Raw genomic sequence first — 25,660 nt, 5'->3', positions numbered from 1 at the left:
GGGATGGCTCAGAAAAAACAGCTGTATGCACTGTGCAACAACTTGTTTTAAAGCAAGGTAAATGCTTTTAACAGGGTTTTCATTAAGTTTTGAGGTAGAAGGGCACATGATGTTGAGTAGGCATGTACCCTAACTGGGTGAGTAAAAATCAGACTCCTAGGGACGCATTTTTTTGCATTCTAGGAAAGAAATTCTCCATTTGTCATTACTCGTCATTTACCCAATTATACTAGAAAAGGATGGCACAGTGATCTCTGAGAATTTGTTTATTCTACTATTTAATAACTGTATGACAAAATAAAAAGTCAAGATAAATCCAACAGCTACATGGACAACAAGAAGTTCAAGAAGCCGGGTACTCCGCTTAACCCTTTCACTGCCAAATTTCTTGGTCTCTCTGGACAATTATCTCGATGTAGATGACCAAAACGGATTTAGTTGTCCTATATGAAGATCTCCTTTGAAATGTTCGCTGCTCTGCAATAACGAGGACTCAAGTTTTTTTGTGACGTCAGCTATTTGAACCGTTGTTGTTTTGCTCGCGAGCACAAACACATTCTAATTGGTAAGTTGTCGGTTTATATTATAAGTGTACTTTCGGGCCATTTTGCACTGCAGAAGCTCCCAGGCTGGCATCATAAAGCTGGAATGGAGAGTAGAGGCAATCCTCTGAAAGAATCCAGAGGTGAGAGATGATTTCATAGCGACTGGGACGCCAAAAGTGTTCGTATCGAGTCATGGTGGCTCACGAGTGAAGTTGTCTCTCTGACCGTTCTGTGGGTGGATTCTCGGACCTACCTAGGCAATTTGGGGGAGATTTGACTTGCAAAGAAAACGATGTGTGCGATATTTTGCCAGTAGGACCGGGTGGCTCGACACTTATAAAAAAACTAGTGAATTAAGATATCGGGACCTCCATTTTGTCGTTGTATCGAAATTACCCAGAATGCAACTCGGACGGCAAAGGGGAAATTACGGGCTTTGAAAAGTGGCTCGAATCAAATGGCTGATGTTCGAACAGCTGTACGCGTGAGAGGCAAAATTGGAGATAAATGCTTAGTCATGAGATTAAGGTTTGCTGTCATGAAGGAATTTTGGTTTTAAAATGAGATTTTGAATTAAAATATTGGAAGCAAAGATGTGTGTTTTTCAGCTTTGTCGATGCCGCAGAAAACGGGCATTTTTGGTTTTGCTTGAAAATAAATGTTGATATGGAACAGCAAACGGAAGATAAAGTCAGTTTATTTGCTCTTAAAGCCTAAAACACTTACTAATTAACACTATTAGTAGACCATAATAACCAGATTTCTGGATTTGAGAACGTGGCCAATCTTGAAAGTGGTAGCCTCTAAAACGGCGACATTAGTCGCCTTTAGCGGTGAAAGGGTTAAAGTAAATGGGTACAAGCTGGTACCCGGGTCCTGGCTTCTAATAAAAACCCTGTTTAAGAGACTCCAATCGGAGGACCAGCTTATGATACATGTAATTTACATGTATGGCAGGGAAGTTTCCCTAGACTAGAATTATTGATATCAGCCATGTAGAAGGAAATAACATGTAGCATAGTTTCCACTTCCCGTTGAGGATATGTAGCAACTGATGAATGTAGTTTTTAGGCCATATGAGAACAAAGGAAATAATTGTCAAAGAGTAAATAAAAATTTCTTATCTTTAAACAAACACAAGAAGAAAAATGAGGAGAATCAGCCTGTTGACATACCTCAGCCACGCAGAAGTTGTATTGGGGGAGAAGTAAAGTACTCTTTCCATTGACAAACTGTACTTTGTTCCAGAAGTGTCTGATATATACAGGTGAGTGGTGCTTGGATTGAGAGTGACTGCTAGGAAAACTTGGTTCTCTGATGCATCAGCAACAAAAAAATCCTACAAGACAAACAAAGCATTGCAGACAAGGCAGACATGAAGTCCATTAACTGCAAAGGTTTGCAGCACTACACATATCCTACTTAAGGCCTGTTTAAATGGTTTCAACGTTTGCTTCAACATGAGTTCAACAAAGTTGTTGATCCAAATGTCAGGGGCATTTGAACAGGTCATTCAACATTGTTGTAAGCGTAAAAAATGTTGAAAGCTTGTTGAATCAAATTTAAATTGGTTTCAAATTACATTCAATATTGATTCAACATATTCTTTGTTCTTGAAAATGTTGAATGGCGTTGAAACCGTTTGTACACTCTGTCCATCCAACATTTGCCCAACATCTGTTCACCAATGTTGGGCAAATGTTGAAACCGTTTCAACGGGCCTTTATAGTGCTACAAAAACATTCTCAGTGTAATTTGCATCACAGTAATGTTAATGGCAACCGCTTGATCATGACACAACCCTATGCGCCATCTTGGCGCCAGGGGACAAGTGAAGTGAAGTGAGGCTTGACACAACCAGTGCAGTAACAAAGTACCTACTTTATAATATTACGTAAATCAACATGTTCCATGTCAAGACCCCTCACCGGAAAAAGGTCAGTTCAAACATTCTATATGTACCTCAAGAAAACAGGGTGCAGCTATTCTGTCCTACATGTACCAGTAAAATCAAAGGCTCCTGTGAGCCAACTCATGAATGCAGATGACACATCAGTAATTGAAATTTAGACGGCTATGGAAACTTCCTTGAAAGCTACAAGAAATTATATCTTTGCCCCATTATGTAACTAAAAATAACCATTCTTGTACTATAAAAATGATTGTCAAATTATTCTCTACAGATTGAATAAGTCAGATTATTCTGATGCGCCGATAAAAAAAATCACGTTTTTTTATTCAAAGTTCATAGAAGCACGCCATGTGCAGCTATGTCATGCAAATTCGTGTCCGATAGTCCAGGGCTACTGGATTTTGCAATCGGGCTAGTGGATTCTGACCATCACTTGCCCGATGGGCAAGTGAAGTTTTTTTGGGAATTAAAATTACAAAATTACTGTATGGCATACTTTTTTTAACTTCCAGGTAGATTTGTGTTTTTCAAGCCAATCTCACAAAGGGAAATCTGTTCAACAAAGTATCGCATTACATTTCGTGCCCCACATAAATGCGTGAAATTTTTCCTTTGGAGTTCAGTCCACGCAATCCTTCAGTAAAAATAATGAAATATGACAAGCTCATGCTAAATAAGAATTATTTATCGACTATGTCCTTTTGCTTTCCCATAAATTACCAGTTGTAAATTGCAAAAATTAAACATTTTTCCCTTTGAAACCTCTATGAAAGCTGACAAGATCTTAAAGTGTTCATTTCACCAGAAATTTGCATAATTTTGTTTACGACATCACTGATGCGTGACATGGCACGTTCCGCTTTCGCGTGAAAACTGACAGCAAAACTAGTTTTTTTTAGCAAACTAATCTACTTGATGTACTTCTTTTGTATGAGAAGGAAAAAATAATATGATGAAAGATGTCAAGTTTTCATGTATGCAAAAACTTATGATTAGCAGTGAAGTTTTCAAGTGCTACTATGACGAAATTCGTGTCTTTCTGATCTAAGCCATTTTAAAACATACACAAGTAGTCTGTACATGAAGAAGAATGCTGTTTACTATTTTCAAATATCTCTTTTTGTTCCAGAGATATTCAAGTTTTTAAAATATGCAAATTAGTCAAGTGACGACATCATAAACTCAACACTGAGAGTTTTGGTCAAATATTATGAAAAAAGATATCTCACCCAATTTGCATCAGAAATGCTTGATTCTTTTGCAGTGACATTGTTCTAGGTGCGCTCCATAATATGAGCTTATCAATTTATGTTACCATGGCAACATACTGGGTTCCAGTCCTCCCTGATACTTAAGGCCTTGCTGACCATCTTTGGCATTTTATTTTGATATTTGCCAATGGTGCCTCATCTGCATGATCCAGCTAGCGAATAAATATGTTAGGTCGAGTTGGTGGCCTTGTTAAATGTTTTTCAAGCTGAAAATCACTAAAATATTGAAATCAGGTTGGAGGGGCCTGGAAAAGAGTGAGTTGCCATGGGAACGGAATTTTTATAGCCATAGGTGTATTGCCTTTAGAACTATTAGCCTGCCAGGTTTCAATGGTCTCTGTTGTAAATTGACTGAGATAGCTCTATTTATAATATTTGACCAAAATTCCGTTGAGTTTGTGACGTCATCAGTCATCTCATTTACATATTTTACACACTTTTCAAACGTGAATATCTCGCGAACCAATGCAGATATTAAGAAACGGTAAACGGCGTTTTTAATCTTTCCTAGAATTCTATGCGATAAACCTTAAAACTCAAGAGGTAAAAGTTGATCATAGTAGCATTTTCAGTGCTTCTTTCAGCGCTTCTTTCAGCTGAAGACGTTTTCTGGCGGGAAATATTTTTTGGCGGCAAAATTTCAAGTTGCGCAACGCAATATCACGCATTCTTTCTGACTAAAACGATTCAGTTAGTTCAATCGCGAAGGGAGGATAGGTTAAAAAATCGGTGAGGCCTATAATAAATAAGGCCACTAGTGCTAAAGGTAAAAGCTCTAAAAAGCGATTGTTTATTCAAAGTCCATGCCGACAATTACTTTTAAATTAAATTATTTTTAATTAAATTATTTCTAAATTAAATTATTTTTAATTCTTAAAAGACACCGCACTTTGTGGAAAAAAATGAATTCAAAAACCCTATAACTTTGCTCAGATTCAACGAAAAATCTCCATTCTTACACTAAAATGATCGTCAAATTATTCTCTACATATTGAATAAGAATATCCTGATAGGCCGTGAACAAAAAAATGTGCGCGTGTTTTTTTCTCCTAATTGAATTTAAAACTCATTCACTGCGCACGCCCCGAAAGTTAACGATAGAACCAACCAACCAAGCGAACAGTCAGCCATCGCTATAACTCGTTCATTGTGCATGCGCACAATCACTAGTTAAAAAAAGTAACAATCAAAGATACATGTAACATTTGATGATCTTGATCCCAGACTCTTTGCCAGTTGGTGATGATGTCATCTGCCCCTGCAAAATCTGGGGGGGGGTATATATGCCTGATACCCATCCCAAGATCCATCCCTTGATCCATCAACTGTCCCATACAATCTCTACTCCAATTTGTATTAAGAGTGCATTCTTTCTACATGTATGTTAAACGCAATTATTAATATTAAGTAAGATCCTAAAGTTCAGAAGAATTTGGTAAAAAAAATTCCCAACCTGAGCTGGACTGCCTGTTGGAATTTGAGCTGGCTTGAATGCAGTACGGTTTAGAGACACCATCAGAGTAAGAGAACCAGAATACGACTGAAAAAGATCAAATCAAAAAGCAATCAAAACAATTCCTTTACTTAGTACTGTATAGTTGGTGCAAGTATTATTATTGTGTGGTTCCAGAAAATATCCATACCCCCAGCACAGAGCAAACTTCACATAGGACCCTGCCACCCCTTGGGATTTTCCATTTTTAAATTTTTTTAACCCCCACCCCTTCAGAAATTCCTCTTGTATAAAATACACCCCCACCCCCCTCTAGAAAAGTTTTCTTTCAAAAGAACACCCCAAAAATCAGTTTTCTGCCTATATAATTATGGTCATGGTACACTGAATATTGACTTCATACAACAGATACTGGATCTGTAAATATTAATAGTTACATGTACATGTGCACAATTTCGTGTGTCAGGGAGAAAACTGGCAAAATAAAGATCATCTTCAGCATTTCTGTAATTATCAATGTGTTGAATAAAATTGTAGAACTGTTACAATAACAATAATAATTTATTATTATCCTGCTCAATCTTTTGGAATATCCCCTGATTCTTAAGCCTACAGCTGTACTTCCTCATCAGCTAAGTATCAGGCAATTAATATTCTGCGTCATAAATTGCGGGATAATAGATTGTTAAATAATGTTAGGTAGTTTATCTACATTATACAGTAGTTACTAAAACGATGGTCTTATTGTAATAAGAATTTGCAAATTATGTACTTACTCGCTTTGTAGCAAACATGTAGTTGTCAAAGACTTTAAAGTCGTACACATTGGAAATTAATGTTGTAGCAAAGTTGGAAAAATAATCAGTTTTCACCACAGTAGAAAGACCACCTACATAAGAGACAAACAATTTAACAGATCACAACAGTATTCTCTCACTGATTCCCCAAAATACTGTGCACTTCCAGAAAATGTCCATACTCCCTCACAGAAGGTAACTTAAATTTCTGTTTTGCACCCCCCGGCTCCGCGCAGGAAATTCCCATTTAGCATTATGCTTTACTTCTAAAATTGTGACTTTTAAGATCCGCCTCTTCCTAGGAATTTCTGATGACCTTCCTTGGGGTGGGTATGGATTTTTTGTGGAACTGCACAATGCACTCATACAAGTGAGCTAGGCTTAAACTACTGAAAAAGATGAATTTCAATGAAAATTATAATAAAGCAATTATGTTTTACAAACTGTTACTGAATATTAATAACTCGTACTCTGACAAAACATATTGTCCATAAGGCGACTGATACATGTATTGAATGTGTAGACAACTAGCTATTGCTTAGTACAGCGGTGTACTGAACAAAATATTACTGGGGTACCCAGGAATGACTTCTTTTTCTCTCAAGCTAGCTACTTTGTTTATAAATTATACACTTTGTGCATCTCAGGTAATTTCTGTTGTGCAGTTCCAGAAAATATCCATACCCCCCCCCCCCCCCACAGAAGATCAATGGAAATTCCGAGAGGGAGGGGGGGTTAATAGATGGAAATTTCCAAGGTGTTCCTATGAAGAATTTCTCCAGAGGGTAAGGAAAGTCACGAATATATCGTAAGCGAGGCACAAAGTTGGCTGACAAGAATTTTCAGTCGCGCGGGCACTGCGGAAAAATAATTTTGACCGGCACAAAAGCAGCGCAAACGATGAATCATTCTGGGAAAAGTCATTTTGGTAGAAGTGTTGTCTGGTTAATCCTTCTGAGAAGCGAAAGTAACGCGTGACAGGTATCTTTCTTTGAAGTTCGACTTCGTGGAGCGGTCAATCAGCCTCACATCATGCCATGCATGGCTGTGACTTCACAATAGTTTGAAGTTCGAATTTTGAAATAAATAAAAGCCCTCTTTACTCGTATTGTAGCAACAAATGAGGAGATTAAAAGGTTTCTGAACAAAGCAACTATTTGACAAGCATGGCCTTTTCGTAGTTCCACAGGCTAGTTTGCGGTTGAAATCTATTTCTGACACGACGAAATGTACAACAGGCGGGCGTGCAGCGCTGTCGTGTTCCCAAGGAAAATTATTTCACCACGGTCACAAAACATGTAATTTCTTCATTGCAATCTTTCACAAAAAACATTTCTGGAAGAAAGGGAAAAGATTCTGCAGAGATATTTCCATCCAGTGAATATTGATGAACATTGCAGTTGAAATTTGAGCTGGCACTGAGTCAAACGCAAGACTTTCCCAATGTATGCAAATTTGCTCAAGATTGAATTCCGTTGGACGTGAAACAGCAAGGTTTATTTGATAAAAACCTGAAACAAAACGTTGAAAACACAAATTTCTTTTCTTTCTCGAATTCATTTCATTCACGAACTCAATTACTTTTGAAAGGGGAACGTAATTTGAAACTGTTTACAAAGGCAGCTTTCAATTCTTGTACATGCAGCCAGTTTTCGACTGGGTTTTCAAAGTTCTTCAAATGTTACTTGATAAATTAAAATCCAGTATCGTATATTCAATGTGCCACTTATATTCATAGCGGTTTCTTCGCGGTAATAGCAAACATTTTTCTGCGGAGGTCATTATGAAAATAGAATTTGTTAAAGGTTGTCGTTTTTAGGTGAAAAAGAAAAGTTGTAACGTGATAGAGATAATTTCTAAAGTGCTCGAGAAAGTTATAAAGTAACGTAATCTACCATGTCACGCAACAACAAAGAATTAAGCCGTGTTTTATTGACGTAAAAAGTTGACCATTTTGGAGTTTTTTTTTCAATTTTTTTCAGATATAGTTTTAGCAAAAGAATAATTGATCTAAAATAGCGAGGTGTTGTAAATGGCTGAACTAGAGCAGTCGACGTTGCTTCAATAATGAAAAAAATTGATCGTTATAGTGTGAGTCGTCAATTTTCATATTCTAAATGGATTTGGAACTTCCGAGGGGTTCAGGGAGGAAATTCCGAAGGGAGGCGGGGGGGGGATCATCATAAACCCTCTGGAATGGAAATTTCCAGGGGGTGGGGGGTTAAAATGAAAAAACTTCCGTGGGGGGTATGGATATTTTCTGGAACTGCACATTTGCAGGTGGAAGTTATACAGTAAGACTATAAGAACAGTGATGCATGATTGTGTAAGTCTTGAAATATGATTCAGTGAATGTGGTTCTCTTGTTGAAACAATTAATTTTGCATTCAAATTAAACCAAGTTACAGCTGTATGATGAACCACAGTCGTGTACATGTAGCAGCTCAAGTTCCACCTCAAGCTGTAATGCACATTAGCTGTCTTCCTGTCTTTTGTCTGAAGTCTGACAACATATCTAGCCAAATTACATGGTTACTTATACGAATGAACTATTTTTTAGAAGGTTAATTCAAAGATAGGCATACAGTACCTGACATTTGTTCACGTTCAATATACAAAGTATTAGCATTGTCAAATGGAGGAATACCCCTATAGAAAAGAATAACAAAGGGTATGTCAAAATGATTCTAGTAAAAAAAATCTTGCACTGAGGATATGGTATGAGGAAAAAGTTAGCATAAACAACTTTCAAAATAAAGTCGGGTAATGTACATGAACATAATATGCAGTATCTTAATGCTTACTGTAATTACGATTCCAAGTTCAATTGCAAAATGATAGTACCCGTACGAAAATTTACAGCCTGACACGGCGAGAATCCGGCCTGATTCTGACCATAAAGTTATTTTTGCGGCATAAATTGAACAAGACAAAGCGAGACACCAGATTTGTCTCGCTACAGCAGTAGAACGAGACATTTGTCTTGCTATGTTCAGAGCGATAATATAGCCAGAAATTAGCGTGATCGAGCGGGACTGGTTTAACGCCGTTTACGCGGTGAACGTGACATTTGCTGGGCTGTGTTATGGCCGAGAATGGAACGATACATCAACGTGATAGTTAAAAAAATATTTACCTCCTCTGGGTTTGTAGACCATGAATTTTGCAATGCACAAATATGGGCGATAATATGGCTGGCTCTGAGCGTGTTCCAAACATGACAAGAAACCAACGTTCGTGAAGATTATCGATTGGCATGTTTCGAGGATCTTTTACGAGTATTGATACGGCTATAAATTGTTTTTGGCGAAATACTTGACTCCGAGTGCAATTATTAGCTACACGAAATAAAATACAATAAAAAATTGGGGTAGAATCACGCACTGCTGAAATAACAAACAATTCAAGCAAAGAGATAGATGATACCTATCGCATGATCAAGAACTCGACTTTCCTGATTGGCTGTTGTTTTGAAATCTTATCCCGTTACGTTAGCGCCGGGCAGTTCAAGTAGGAAAGCTCAGCATTCAGACGTTTGACCGTTTAGCTCCATTTTCTTCAAAATAATCTTTTTGACTGTGTTAGTTTCCGAAGATATGGATGGAATTTTGTATGCTTACATATACTTTCACAGCGATAAAAAGGTCAGTGTATGAAATTCTCGTTGTACCCTGGCCGGTGGATGAATTCTGATGAATTCAAAGAGCTTGGTAAAACTGGCGCATTCAAGAGAAGCAAACGGCTTTCCTCGGGATTCATTTATTCTCCATGTGCGTCCCAAACGTAAGTATAATGATAAAATGATTGATATACTTTACCTGAATTCCCACTGGATGGAAAACGATCGATTCACGGCTATAAAAATGTACATGCATGTGGGGTTGCTCCGATGATGATGCTGTTTTCAGCGCGCGCATTTAACGGTTAAACTTATTTTAGCCATGAATCATTAGTGCGTGCTCAAATGAAGCTCTAACAGTCCTCAGTGAAGCTCAAACGGTGTTGATAAAAAGCTGACTAACACTAATAGCAGCTCTAAATTATTTCTTCGTTTTCTACGTTGTTTTTCAGAATGCGTGATGTGTTTCTGCAAACCAAAAGGACCGCCCCGTAACCAAAACAAATCAATTAAATCTTTAGGAATCAAGTTAGCTGTTCAAAACGAAAGCTTCTGGTGCAGCAAGGGAAACAGCAGGAAACAAATGGCACACCTTGAGCGACTCTTCTTTTCTTTTGTAATATAAATATTTTGGAGGTAACAGAAAAAGGTTTACGTTTAGTACCCAGCAAAATACCGCCCGCTACTTGTATACTAGGCGTTTCACGGTTTAGGTATGTACTTGACAGATCGGAGTGAGCTAGAATGAGGTATTGTAAAATTATACTCGGTTTTTCTGTCATAATTTTAAAGTCACAATGGCACCAAGTAGGCTAAAAGAGTTTTTTTTTTTTTTTGAATAGCCTTTCGAATAGCCGTGTCTTCGTTTCAATTTCCAGTTGTATCGAAGAGTCGCAAACAGAAAACATCGCGTGTAGAGTACACCGCCTAGATCAAAAGATAAACAATTTAACTCACATATGTCAAATCACTTCGTAGTAAACATCCCACTAATTCTGATGTTTCAGTTACCTCAGGAAGTACTATTAAATGCAGAAACGTTTAACTTTGTTAAAATATATTGTAGTCATAATTTGTAGTCATTGCGTAGATTTATCATAAACGAGTTTTTGACGCGAAGTACGACAGGTAGTTAATGTGTACGTGCTATTTTTAATATCTGGTGTTGCATTACCTACATTATAATTTAGGCCATAATACAGCCCGACTCTAGCGAGACAAATTCAAGCCATAATTTCAGCGAAACATCAGCAATACAAATGTCTCGCTCCATTCCCGTTCATTTATCGTTCAAATTGTCACGCTCTTGCAAGCCTGATTAGTGTTTGGCTATGTCTCGCTCATTTGTCTCGGTGGATTCTCGCTCACGTATCGTTCAAAATGTCACGCTCTTGCAAGCCTGATTAGTGTTTGGCTATGTCTTGCTCATTTCTCAGGCCGGAATCTCGCTCGTGTCTTGCTCAGAATTTTCGTACGGGTAATGTCAGTGCCAACCTTCACTGCTCCTACACGGTATTAATTAAACCTTGCTAAAGCAGCAAAGGTACAAGGATTCCTGTCGCACTCTAATAATAATAATTATAATAATATTTATAATAATATTAATAATAATAATAATAATAATAATAATAATCAACTTTATATATAGAGGGTAGCACACAACAATGATCACTGAAAAATTAGTGGCCCTCATATATATGTATACAGAATAAAAGTAGGCGTGTTAAGAATTAAGATAAAAATAATCAGAAATTATAAGCAATGACAACTTTGTACGTGTAGACGAAGGTTCTAACATGTAGATCAAGGTTCTACTTAAAATTTCCTTTAAACCAACCAAATCTAATGTATGTACTTAAAATTATACTGTCTTAGAAACTCCCATGCCATGCCTTTTCAGTGCTGTCAATAAGTTTTGAAGTAGGCATCCCCACTGGGAAAGTAGGCGGCAGCCTACTTTTCGAGTGCTGAAAGCGTAAGCTTCCTAGGGGGGTCTGGGGGTATGCCCCCCCTCCCCCAGAAAATTTTGAAATTTAGATGCTTGGAAATGTTATTTTCAACATTTTCCAGACAGTATTTGGGCCTTAAGAACAATCAAAATTAATTAAGACTATATTAACCATATTCTATAAATATTACAAGCGTTCTTTTCCTAAAAATCTCAATCTCAATCACTGTCCCAGGCATTCCATGACCCTTTGATCACCTCGATCTGCATCAACTTTTTATACTTGCACTGAAAGGTTAAGTTCCACGTTTTAAACTCCTGAAATGAGCCTTTACTTAGACCCAGACATTTGAGCCGGATGTTTCACCACTATTTTAGCGGGATCTTTTCATTATTTTAAGCTGGTTTCTTGCTGGATGCTGTTCTCTGAAAATGTCGCAGGCGTTCCACGACCCCTTCGATCAATTTAATTCCATCGCACGTGGCAAAGGTAACACGTTTAAAACTCCTGAAATGTGCCTTTATTTCGACTCAGACGTTTGAGGTGGATGTCTCACAATTACATGTATTCTTGTTGGATCTTTTCCTTATTTTAAGTTCTTACCAAAATTAACAGTAAAGTGAGATGAAAGTAGCCTTATTGACAGCACTGCTTTTGCCCATCCTTTTGCTGAACTACAATTAAGAAATTTTCTGTCTTTTTTCCAAGGCCCTAAATTTCATACAATCAACGACTCAAGTTTTGTTTGCTCTTTTAAGAAATCTTGTGAGACTAAAAAATAAATTATTCAATAATGACTATGAATGATATTAAATATCTGAGCATATCTTTAAGTTTTGTTTTGTTTTGCCATCAACTCTTCTCTACTGCATCAAAAGTTGCCATGTCATTATCTTGGAACCATGAACAGTTGCACATTGTAAAATTAACAAATAATACACACTCACACTGTAGTTTGAGGAGGCCTAATCACATAATAACCTTTAGATAAAACTTGTCGTTTCGGTCTCCTTGCCACTTTTCTTTAAATTTCTCAGTATATATTTGTAATTGCGCGTTCCGTGTCTATCACATTTTGTGTGGCAAAAAATAATTTCTCAGTATATATTTGTAATTGCGCATTCCGTGTTTAACACATTTTGTGTGGCAAAAAATAATTATTAATATTACATAATAAATACAGTGTAGAAGTGTATGTACACATCTCTAAAGTCAGTTGTTTGTCATGTACGTACTGTATGTACTGTGTAAATCACTTCAGTCTGTATCATAAATTATTAATAATAATTTGATTTACATGTACGTACATGACAAACAACTGAAACAAAATCCAAACAAAGTTCTAAGACCTATTAACATCATGTGTACTTATAAGTGTCGATACTCATGCAAAACTGACCAAAGTGATCATCATAGATCCTTTCTACCCCAGCCCCATCCCCCCCCCCCCCCCAAAAAAAAAGTTAACGAAAACAAGATGTAGCAATGGTAGGTACAAGATTAATGACACCAAAAATTTATGAAAGGATTGAACAAATAACTAGACTGCTGTACATACTCACCAGTAATAGGAACGTACATTCTCATCCTTCAAAGTCCATGTAAATCCAAAGTCTCGGGAAACGTAAAGCTGGTGGCAATATTGCATACATTAAACAGTGATTGGGTAAGTTTCAAACGGTTTAATCTCTTGTAAGGAAAGGTGGTTGGCAACAGGATGTAGCGCTGCCCACAGAAAATTCTAAACATTCTAACTTTTCTGAACAATGGGAAGTAAAAATAAAACTCATCATTTTAAAAAAAATTAAACCAAGAACAAATTCAAATCACCGCACATGGAATTACCCCAGATTAGTAAGTGTAGAACTCCTGTGACTATGGTGCATGATCATTGAATGGGCCAGCAGAGGTTTCTTAAAGCTCTGCTGGAGTAGAACCTAGAGTGGCAAGCATCAAAGAAAAAGTGCATGGGCACCATACATGAATTGTACCATATACAATTATATTTTACAGTCAGCCTACATCAGGCATGACCAGTATTTCAGAGAATAAATGAACATTCAAATTCCTCTTTGAAATGTCCAGCATTTGAATGGAATGTTGAACATTAAATTTCTCTGGAAATCTTTCCAAAAAGACGCATTAACTAAAAAAAATAATTTTATTCAAAATACTTGGGAAACAATTGTAACTGTTATTCTTGAAAGAATTAAATATGCTGCAATGTAAGGAACAATTCATAGTGATACAGTGTAGCTTTATGCCGTCAATAAACTAAGAGAAATTTCTACAGGAACACTAGACTGAAATATCATTGGTAATGTTCAAAACTAACATGACTGTACATTATGTAAATTTCAAAACTCTGTTCATATTACAAAAATACCATGTGCGATGTGGATTGACTGTAAGTAAAGGGACAACACTAGATGAGACTGAGGATTGGCAGGACTAAAACCTGGTAATGTCAGCGATGGTGATGGTTGTGGTAGTCATGGTGATGCTGATGATGATGACGATGATGATCATGATCATGATGACAATGATGATGATGAAAATGTTACTGTATTATTCAGACCTTCCTTATAGTAACATTTATTACCTTTGAAGCTGTCTCATCGTAGGCCAAAACAACATCACTACTACTTGGATGAAAGAAAATTTCATCTGCTGAAAATGTTACTCTCTTCCGAAAAAATGTTGTGCAGTCATCTCTTGTGTTAAATATCAGTTTGTTTCGAGTGTCAACAAAAAGATACTGAAAGAACAAAATAAGAGCAAATGACTGGACTGGTAAGTTGTAAGTGGGTTACATTAATTTTAAACTTGTCTTTAACAATGTATCATCATGTACATGTAAGAGTCAGAACATCCTTGTAAAAGATCATGGATAGCAATAACTGCATAACCATTGATCATTACATGTGGGGGTTGCAAATTTTAAACAGCTATGGGCTTGTACCATTTCCACAAAAAAATGTCAGCAGGGTTAATATTTTCAATGACTGATCAGTCATTGACAAGGCAGTTTTATTGACGGAGGTTTCTTCTGTCACTTGGGAAAAGCGTCAGGTTAGGTGTGAAGTCAGTTACTTTCAGTGGTCCTTTATTACAGAGGGTTAATTAAGGAGGCTTGAAAGGGTTCTTCTCATTGTGTAACTTGTATGTGAGACCTTGAAATATTACAAAAAAAAGGATTTCAGCATTACCATGTGGGCAACCTTTAGCTACATGTATAGATATCTTACCCTGCTATCCAAGCCACCCACAGGAGCAAACTCAGCAACTATTCACCAAAACTGGCCAGGTTTACCATGTTTAAATAATGAATATTCAATTCAATGCAATTCAAAACTTGTTTGCCTACACTGCAGATAATAACTTCGTTGTCAGGTTCACTAACCTTTGTGTTATCCACAGGTGAAGCATGAAACATGTTAATGAGCGCGTATGCGTTGCTGAAATCTGATACCATGAAGGATGACGTCCGATTTACGAAGCTATGGCCATAATCCTTGGAGATCCACACATGGCTGTTACTGTGCAATCCTGGATTTTTATCCCTCGTCAACACCACAATGGTGTCCCTGTGATCCCCTGCCCAGTGCACGTAGGCCATGTAGTGACTGTCGTTTAGTGAAAACTGAAGAAAGCAGCATGTTAGAGTGGAAATCAAATGAATACCCAGAGGCCTCAGGATCTTTGGCTAGCTCTAGGTCACCAGAAGAGACTCTGAAGAAATCGAAAAACTTTTGATTGGATTTACCACAGAAGTCTTGCAGTAAAAAAAATTCCAGTACCCCAGAGTCTCTCCTGGCTACCAACTGCTGGTTCAAAAATCTCTGGAGTCTGGTGTGTGCAACACTTTATTGCAAATCTAGGAAATACTGGATTTTAATAATTATCTTCCTCCTAAGTCAATTACTATTACAGGCTCTGAAGGCAGGCTTTTGCAAAGACAAAATTTGAGTCAGTAAGCTAATAAGAATCATAAGCTAATTCTAAATTTTGAGTATGTAGATGAAATCCCAAGGTGTGACCATCAATGGAAACTGTTGGGTGGTACATTGAATGTGTAGTTCCAGAAAAATATCCATCCTCCCCCATGGAAGGGTTTTTGTTTTCCAACCCCTGTCCCTCCAGGAAATTCAAGTTTAGCTGGAAGTTCATACTTTGCTTCTAAAATTTTGACTTTTAAGACCCGCCCTCCCCCTAGGAATTTGCAATGGCCTTCCATGGGGTGGGTATGGGTTTTTCTCTGGAACTGCACATTGTACTTTAGTGTGGTGTTGTAAGGTGAGTCGAACATTTGAGTCTCTGGATAAAATCCTACAGTACAAAAAATCACAATTGAAAACTCTCAAGAAATGTATTACAGCAGTGCCATTCAATTTTCCATACTCACTAAATGAACATTTTTCCCTGTAAAAATAAATCCATGGGACAAGACACTCATAAAATTATTTGAAAGTTAAATTTATTTATCAGTGAACCAGGAAACTATAACTTCTAAAAAAATCATTCATGCAGACCCTGCTTTGTACTGAGTTTCGAAACTTAATTTTTCCTTTCCAGTGTGTAGATTATTTAATTAAAATACATGTACCTAAAAGGCAAAAGATGTAGCATGCTCCCTGGCTTTGGTGTTTTAGACTTTGACATTCACAGAAGACTGCTAGCTAGATTCAGAAGCAACTTTACATCAAATTTGACAATAAAGATTCAATATTTACATACACTTGTATTAACATGTTCTGTACGTGCAGGAAATCAACCATAACAAGTCAGGTTAAATCTTGTATTAAATAAATGTTGTACATGTAAAATTAAGTATTTCTCATCTTGAACTAAAATGCCATCTGCCATCATCATCATTTCTCTTACTTTGTACCCAAAAAATGCTGAGAAACACATAAGACTGAAACATGTCCTGGGCAAGCCAATAAATATTATTGATATGCTGCAAGCTGTGCTAACTTACATAATCTACTGCGTGTTTTACTTATGACAAGCTGGTACATGGCATCTGTAGTAGATTCTCAATACATGCATACTGAAAACTCAAGGGATTCAACAGAAATTTGTTTCAGAAAGTAGTATTAATTGGTAATTATTACTAACAGACAATATCACTGACAAGAAATGAGTTTCTGTTCAACTTTTTCTAAGGCGTAATACACCAATAAACAAGCGAAGCTTATTTTTTCAAACAACAATGTGTTCAGAACTGACATCTGACTTACTGTATCAATGCCTTTCCACAGAAGTTGTAATTAAAAGCTTATTATTTTTATAAACCGCAGGTTTTTCCTGTTGGTTATGCTGAATTTCCAAATTCCACTGCTCTTTCAGAATGCATATCTCCAAATTCCAGCCAAATGCTTTCATTCTTTCTGATGTACAGTGTACATTTTACAGATTATAGTTCTCTTAGGATATGTGAGAACTTTTTACCAGAAATGCTCCTTGTTGAAAACTAAAAAGCAGCGCACTCTAGCAAGTCTTTTCAAAATATGGCAGTTTAGCAGAATTGAATGTTTGCACACTGTGAGTGTGCATCACACGTTTCAACGTCTTGTAGCTTTCTAGATCAGGCACTGGTTGTTCATCAAAGAGCCGATAACTCTATCCAGTGGATAAAATTAATCGCTATATATCCAGCAATAAAAATTAATGCATGAGTTCCAATTGCAACTGATACATTTTCTCCGCTGTATAGCAAGTTATCTGCTGGATAAAGTTTTCCTCCCTTTGAACAGCTGGCCCCTGTTGTTTCATCGTAAATTAGATGTCACAAAAAAGTGTCAGGGATGATTACATAATTAGGTGTCGATGGTCCCTATACAATCACTAAATTTAGGCAATATCTTGGGATCTTGGATTTTGCTGACCTACAATGTTACAAAATCTTGTTTTCTGGGCTAGCTTGCTACCTTTACGGCAACTGTATTTCGCTGCCTCAGATATACAAACACAACAGATAATTAAGCTGCTCTTTCAGCTGGAAATTCTAATCAACTGAAGTTTTCAACAGTTAGAGTGTTTTTTCCCTTTGCCATTTCAATAACGGTTCAAGTTTCAAAAAGATAAACTATTATTATCCTGTTTTATTGTACTGTTACAAATAAAGGTGTCCACTGAATTCACCTGCATCGTCTCTAATGAGGCCAAACACTGGCTTGCAAATGACGGCGAAATCTACAAATTTTGTGTAACTTCCCTTTATGTAAGCTTAATTAAAGATCCAAGAACTAAAATTTCTACAGACCATGCAGATTGTGCACAACAGGCTGAGAGCAAATGCAAATAGTCAACAAAGTAAGAAATATAGAGGTATCACCACAGCAAAATGCATAACTACAATTACTGATAAACAATACACGAACAAGTCTGATCTTCTTTTAAGCCTGCACATGCGTCAAAGTTGATGAATTGAGGAAGTTCAGCTCAACTTCTTTCAGGACTATTAAAAATTGTTCTAAATAACAGATGCAACAATGGCAAAGTCGATTCCAAAAGGAAAATACGCCTAAAACAGCGCCATTCGCTGGCAATCTCAATGCGGAAGTCTTTCTTAAGACCATGACATCATGCAAAATATTGTCTTCCCACTAATTCATGCATGATTTTGAATGCAGCTTCAACTCAGTTGCACGCAATTCCGAACAAACTTCACAGCTCAAACTACAACATCAGTGCTTACCGTGTTCACTTTGGGAGTCCTATCCGGATTCAACGATCGACGAACACGAGAAAACACTTTATGAGCATCTTCGTCACCGCTGGACTTGTCAAGATCGGGTTCGTGTTCTACCTTTAACAACTTTCGCGGGGCGCCTGGTAGTGGCGATTGCCTTTGTACGAATAAATGTCTCACTCTAGGCTCCTTAACATCATCTGCCTGTATTATCCCAGCTGCTGAGAACATCAAACAGGCCAGAAATACTATACTTGCCCGCACTTCTTTCTCCATCTTCAGCTTCGGCGAGCGAGTTTTAGCGTCTGGCCTGAGACTGGTACGAAACTGGGAAATTAACGAGGTCACGTGAAGGTGATGTCACGTGACTTCTCAAGCGCAAACGCAGCAATGACTTGACAAATTCACGAACAAAGGATGTGGTCGAAAATGGAATGGCTGGGAGTGGGTTATAAACGACAGAATTCACAGTTGACTGATTATTTCCCTGAACTTAAACAAAACAACAGTAGAACCTCATGAAAACCAAGCAAAGAAGTGGTGAAACATAGCACTGTAGTACTTTTAAAAATTCTTGAATAAAGCTGACAAACAGCAACAAAGTGAAGCCGGATCTTTGTGTAGATCAGGATCAGCAATATTGAATAAAACGTAAAACCAAATGCAAGGCTGATCGGACATCTAAAAACGATAATTTTATTGCCCAATGACAGGAAATAAACGTTTACAATATTTAAAATGATACTAAGTGCGCTGAGATATGATTGGTTGACAAAAATAGAAAGTACAAACGTGCACAAAAGCCACTATAAAATAGAGATATAAATAGATAAAGTTTCATCTCGTCTGTTCATCCCATAGAGTTCAAGAGTCTTAACCTTGCAAATTTAACCCGAGTTTATTCAGCGGAATTTAGAAATGCTTCTCTAGCTTTGCGAAACGGCCGTCTCTGTTACAGTTGATGAGTTCTAGGGGAATGCGTTTTATGTTGTTGATTGACCAGCAAGAGTAAAATGATCTGAAACGGCGGTAGGTTGATCAATATGTGTAAATTATCTCAGCCCGCGATTGAGGTCAAATATAACCTGCAAGACGTATCATCTCATCTAGGCTAGCCATTCGTTATGGGGTTCCTCAAGGATCATATTGGGCCCAATACTGTTTGTTGTTTACTAGGCATACATGCTGATGATACAGTCATTTATTTCTCTTATTTCAGTCCAGGTCTCTTCAAGCAGGTTCTTCAAAATGATCGGCCAAACTATGTTGAGCAGTGGTTAGCAAGCAACATGAGGCTGGTACTCGATCAGAGTAAGACCATATGTATGCTGTTTGGAACTAGGCAACTGAAAACTTAAAACATTCCTCACACATTGAAACTAATACAAACTCATAGGGAAAACGATTGAAAGAGTATCCGACAAGCTTTTGTTATCGACAAGGTAACGGTAATGTCGAAAACGAAGACCGAAGAACAACTCGAAAACGAAGACCCACTCGAAAACGAAGACCCGCTCTAAAACGAAGACCCACTCGAAAAAAAAAAAGAAAGAAAGAAAAAGAAGAAGAAGAAGAAGAAACAGATGCAAATACATGAATTCCACTTTCTTGTCAACGTTTGTCTCTTAATTTTCGTAACTAAAACCCTACACCAAGGACTGAAAAAAAAAAACTGAAGGTTTTCCGCTGTATTGTCAACGTTCCCACCCCATGATGTCTTCCATTGTACGTAAGATGCACTGCCTGGTTCTTTGATTTCTAAAGGCGAGTGAGTTTCCGGGACTGACTACTGCATGAATATTTTTAAATGACGTTTTCGTTACCGCTGCCGTTCTCGTTTCTTAACTTCCTACAGAAAGCATTGCGCTAGTCACTGCAGGCAATCGCCCAATTTAGGGATGGGATAACCCGCATAAATGCTTATACTCTTAACATACTCCAAGAAATATAAACCCAGAAATTTCTGACGTTTTATTTTGCACAAATAATGTTTGGGTCTATAAAACCTTTGTTTGTTCGAGCGGGTCTTCGTTTTCGAGCGGGTCTTCGCTTTCAAGCGGATCGGCTTCGGTCTTCGGTCTTCGTTTTCGGCCGGGGGTCTTCGTTTTCGACACTACCACAAGTTACGTTAGATGGGCATCTTTTAAGGAACGAACACACAGAATTTATTTGTAACAAAGTAAGCAAACCGCAACGTCTAGGCTTACTGCCCCATATACGACCTTACCTTACTTTAAAAGCTGCCAAATGCGTATATAATTGTTTAGTTCAACCAGTTTTAACCGGCTATACGGACACGGTATGGGTTGGGCTGTCAGTCGGCTGCGGTAAAAACCTGCAGCGTTTGCAGAATTGGATGGACTATATAATAGGCCTTATCACGGCTTGCAACGCCATTCAGATGAGTAGGCAAACACGTCTGGAAATAACAGTATTTGTATGGAAATCCGATGTCAAACAATTTTTGTAAAAAAACCTCGCTTCTGAAAAATTCATGAATTGGTAACTTTTGGCAGCCAGGACTCGGCCACGTGGCTCTCAGTCTCTAATTTTAAGAACCTTCTTAAATAACATTTTACTAGATTTTGTGGTTAGTTTTAATCGTTAATTTTAAGACTTAGTCAGTATTGTTTTTAATCATATAAGAGGATTAACTATTTTTTATTTACTTTGATTGTACATGAGCTTTTTATTTTGTAGTAGTCATAAATCACACAGGGCCTCTATTGACACCAGCCTTACAAGTGCTGAAAGGGCCATCCTGCCTAAATAATTAATTGACTTAAATTTTTCAGTTCGAATTCTTCTCTGTGTTCACCAAATCTGTCGCTGAGATGTCGTCTTTTTCAGTCGTACGTCTCTCCTATACGTACGTTAGTTAAAGCTACGTATTGTGACTCTCATCTGGAGCACTGTATCATATATACGAGATTCGAAGATGAACAAGTGATGTGGAAAGAAGGCTGTGCAAAACTTGAACTGAGATTGGAAAGGCACCTAGTAAAAAAACAAAGAAAACCAGGCTACCCACAATGCATAAGGACAAGACTGTCAAGACTGATGACGATCTAAAAATTACGTGATAGGATTATCGTTAAATTCAAGAATGTACAAGGAACAGACTCACTTACCGAGAAAATAGTTGTATGGTTACTCTGGGTTACGATGATGGTCTGAGGTTGACGTACTCGCACGAGGTAAACATAAACATATTGAAGCACGAAGCATGTTAGCAGAAGAATGTCCACACATGCGACGCTGAGTACAGGTAGGAGGCGTGCACAGTGCTTTTCAAAATAAAATTAAACTTGCGTTTAGGGAACTGGTCATAACAAGTTTGTTCGAAGAAGAACCACCTTGTCTGGTATAGGGGGGTTATTAAAGACACCACCTATCTCATGAACATTACCGACAAAATGTTATGGGCTTTAAAATTTGAGCTGACACCGTAATATTCAGCTAGGAATGACTAGCATTAATAGACAAACACGAAAAGTGAGGTTTGAATCTCACTGTCATTTTTTACTGCTGGATAGAGGGGTGGCTATGCAATAAAGACACCGTCTTTTGAGGTTGAGGAAGGGGGTGCAGGCAGAGACCACCATCTATTTTGGGGTTTGGTGGGTCCTGTTTGAGTATAGTAGTTTTGACCACTTCCCTTATACTTTCGATTCCTTATTCTTGCGTCGCAGCTGATTACCGGTATACACAAACATCGTGCACTTATGCTTGTACCGATGTTAATGCTTGCCTCGACTGGTTGATAGTGAAAACCAAGCTTACTGAATACTGGATATTTTAACCTTACATAGAGACAAGGCCACGTGACTAATTTGGCAAGAAAATATTGACTGCAATTTAAAACAAAGCAATTTAATTTCATTTGAAATACATTTGAAACAGCTGATGTCGCTAACAAAATGGAGGCTGACGAAGAAGTTCACATACAGCAGAAGAAGGTAGATGCAAATGAAGTAAATGACAGTTTTTTTTTTTTTGGTTCTTTTAAAAATGTATCAAGTTACACATGTAGACATTGTTTAAATCATGCGCGTTTTCGTTTTCCATGGTACTTCGTCGCCCCTGCGCCTTTGAAGTTTCCACCCCGCACACTCCCTTGTATTATCAGCGCTTGAACTTCTTCAACGGTCAGTGGTTTAGCGTCGTTAATGTGCCACGGCTGGTCTGCGTCCTCTTCAATCGGCGGAGGTGCGATACACAGGTTGGCATGCGCTGGCTGTGGTCCGGCACCCTGTAGTCCATCAATGGGCATCTCTTTTGTCTCCTCTACTATCGTCTTCATTTTGCGCAGCGCTTTAGTTTGTAAAAGCTCGTTGCATTTCTGCTCAATAATTCCCAGGTATTGCAGAATATTGTTATCGTCAACAGTTACTCCACCTCCTAGAAGACCTGTTATTGTTGAGCGATCGCACTTGGTCGAGTTGAAAATGGATTCAATCTTTGGCTTCAACTGTTCTAGCAGCCTTCTACTCACTTTGTATTGCTTTCGCACGGAAGTTGACTCCTCTGTGACGTTTGCCATTTTTTCTTCCAGTTCTTGCAGGATTATCTTTCTGCGTACATCGTTCTCGACTCCTTCTGTCTTGATCAAATCAATCTCTTCCTTCAGGTGTTTAATTTCGTCTTGCAGGTTTTCAATATCAGTGTTCATGTTATTGACGTAGTTAAAAAGCGCGAAGTTTTGATCCTCATTCTCAATAAACGACTCCACAAGGGTGTCCGTGTCTTCGATGCCAGTGGCGTCCTTGATCTGTTCAAAAATGTCCTCATACTTATTTGCTTCTTGTGTCAGCCCGCTCAACTGCGTCTCAAGCTTCTTCAGTGTCCGCGCCAACAATTCCTGCTCGAGAATTGACACACGATCTTCGGCTTTGGTCGTCATGAAATCGTGTAGTTTACGATCATGCTCGAGAATGCGCATTACGTCCTTGATTTCTGCGCTGTAGATGGCTAGGTCGCGGTCTGCGCGCTCACGTAAAGAAGCCATTCTGTGTTGTGCCTCATCTCTCGCATGGTACTGGGCAGTAGCCATTTCCAAGATGGTATTGATCTCCTTTTTTCCTTCGGCAATTTCAATCTGCAGACGTCTTGAAAGATCCAGAAACCTTGTTTTTTGCCCTTCGATGTGGTTCAGGTGCTCCCGGAGATGCAAATTATCGGTTAAGGCCTTGCTAAATTTCTTAGTCATCTCATCCAACCTGTTCTCCAAAGCCCGAGTTAGCTTCATGTTTGCAACGTGTTTCTTGTGATAATTATCCTTGCTTCCTCCCAGCTGTTTACATTTTTGGTTAATTGTTTCTCGCACAACGGCAACCTTATCCTCGACGCGCCCAACTGCCTCCTTCTCCTGTCTAATTTCCCCGTGGACTTGTTTTTCCCTCTCAAGAAGTTCCACTATCTTTCCGACGTTTCGTTGATCGAATACTTCATTTTGTAGGCTACTTGCCACGTAAATCATCGCCTCTAGTTCTTCGTTATCCTTCACAAGTGCTTCAATTGTCATCTTCTGCTTGCGCACTGTATTTTCCGTTTCTTCCGTGTAAGTTCTCCTATCATTGCGCATACAGCGATACATTCTTTGAAGATTCGTCAGTTCCATCTGTGCTTCCAGTTGAGCTTCAATCGGGTCTACTTTATCTTCGTCTCTAAGGCCTGGCATATTTCTCTTTACCAGACGCAAAATGAATGACTTGTTACACGATATATTGCACTGCAACAATTGCAAGACTGTTTTTAGTTGACAAACTTGTTACGAAGCAACGACAGGGACGCCTTTGTGACGTGTTAGTCTGCGTAGGTTTCTAATCGTTGCGTTAATTCGAGCGCGCGCAATGTAGAGCTAGAATCAGATCATCAATCCTTATTAGTCTTATTCCGTAAAAGATCTTAACACCATACCCAGAGGTATAACGCATTTTTCAGAGATAATTATAGCCGAGCTAGGATACTTCTAAAAAGCTTTAAAACACATAATAATAATCGGAATTTTTTCCAAACTGAAGTTTATCTCTAAAAAAAAACGTGGCTACCCCCAATTTTCTTTATGGATTTCAATAGCCGTTGCTAAGATGTGATTTTCCTGCATAGTCATAAACCGCGTAAAAATACCTTTGAATTAAGGTTGCGTTCGATTGGCCCTACTTCGGAATATGAAATGACATGAAATCCCTCATAAGAGGTCAGTTGGAGTTGCTGGAGCACAATATGGCTCTCAAAATATCGTGTATCTACGAAATTTTGCAGAACTCGGTCCTTCCTAAATGTACTTAAAAAGAGAAATCTAACAGCTATTCCGTTTATTCTTATTCCGGAATAAGGTGAATCGAACGCAACCACCGGTCCGAGAGTCCACCAAGATGCGCACAATCTCTGCGCAGCAGCAAAAGGAAGCATCCTCCTGATTTGATGAAGTGACTTGGAAATATTGACAATATGTCATTGAAGTAATCGTTTCAATTCAAATCTGGATTACGCAAAATTTACACTTTACTGATTTCGAGGTATTTTTGTCTATCGTCATCATGGCAATATCGTTTTTTCCAAAATATCAATCTTGACCATCTTCAATCCATAACCAATAACTGATGTAAATTTTTCATTGATCGGTATCGGAAAAGACTGCCAAATATAGCTGGTTGAAAAAGTAAGCTATGGTCTTTCACAAATTGTATCGAAACACCTTAAGTTGCGTTCACAACTTCAATATGCGGAAAGTTTCAGTGGTTTACAGAGTTGATAAGGAAATTTCGAATGCTGACGCGTTTCGAGCATTGGCCCTGCGCTCTCATTCGTTTCCACTCTCCCAATGACGCAGCGTCACAGTTTCTTTACAAACTAACCCTCCTAATTTTAATATGATCTTTCAGGTGCTTTTAGAAACGTTCGTCCGCTGTTCAACTCTATATTTCATATATTCATTCTCACGGGGAATAATTGCTTGATACCAAGATTAATTACCCAATATTGAACGCCAACAAGCTATTTTAGTCGCTATTTGTTTATGGTTGTCTTGGTAGGTTTTCTTTTAAATTTTCCGCTGGTATTATATCAGTAGTCTCGATATGGCATATTTTGTTATTGGCCGGGTACAGTACACGCCAATTTTTTACATAATACGACTTTTGTGAGCGTTCGGACAAAATTGCGGGCTGTACATAAAACATTCAAATCACCTAGCGTGCGAGAGGTCCACTCATGTTAGCCGGCTCCCCAATCTGAGGACTTTTCCCACTAAGGAAGCCAAACAGAGTGATCTAAGGCTTTCATGACTAATGTATATGATAATGAATTAAACATTTGTCGAGTCGAAAAAGGAACGAAGCCAATATTTTCCAAACATGATAGATTTCGTTTGTATGGTTCTTTTATAAAGCCTATTCAAATTAAAGCACACCAC

At 38.1% G+C, this 25,660-nt stretch overlaps 2 protein-coding genes across 2 annotated transcripts in view; both read right to left on the bottom strand.

Annotated features, from left to right (window-relative positions):
- LOC146469307 (sortilin-related receptor-like) overlaps positions 1 to 18,568 on the bottom strand; it is a 101,420-nt gene extending 82,852 nt beyond the window's left edge. Inside the window, exons 1-8 of the mRNA XM_085123315.1 lie at positions 18,250 to 18,568; positions 14,950 to 15,189; positions 14,149 to 14,304; positions 13,109 to 13,176; positions 8,569 to 8,627; positions 5,958 to 6,070; positions 5,182 to 5,268; positions 1,721 to 1,884 (exon numbers count right to left, since the gene is read on the bottom strand). Coding sequence (XP_084979441.1) covers positions 1,721 to 1,884; positions 5,182 to 5,268; positions 5,958 to 6,070; positions 8,569 to 8,627; positions 13,109 to 13,176; positions 14,149 to 14,304; positions 14,950 to 15,189; positions 18,250 to 18,519 — 1,157 coding nt within the window. The 5' untranslated portion in view covers positions 18,520 to 18,568. The remainder of the gene's footprint in view (positions 1 to 1,720; positions 1,885 to 5,181; positions 5,269 to 5,957; positions 6,071 to 8,568; positions 8,628 to 13,108; positions 13,177 to 14,148; positions 14,305 to 14,949; positions 15,190 to 18,249) is intronic.
- A 3,532-nt stretch (positions 18,569 to 22,100) lies between these two features.
- Positions 22,101 to 24,048, bottom strand: LOC146469306 (outer dynein arm-docking complex subunit 1-like). The gene has a single exon (XM_085123260.1). It carries the CDS (start codon positions 23,921 to 23,923, stop codon positions 22,289 to 22,291), a length of 1,635 nt encoding a protein of 544 aa, XP_084979386.1. The 5' UTR covers positions 23,924 to 24,048; the 3' UTR covers positions 22,101 to 22,288.
- Between the last annotated feature and the right edge of the window lie 1,612 nt (positions 24,049 to 25,660).

This window comes from Pavona decussata, unplaced genomic scaffold (genome assembly GCF_977016875.1).
Source record: "Pavona decussata unplaced genomic scaffold, jaPavDecu1.1 SCAFFOLD_124, whole genome shotgun sequence".
Lineage (NCBI taxonomy): Eukaryota > Metazoa > Cnidaria > Anthozoa > Scleractinia > Agariciidae > Pavona > Pavona decussata.
The sequence above is the reverse complement of the archived record's forward strand: the minus strand, read 5'-3'. Positions and strand labels throughout refer to the sequence as shown.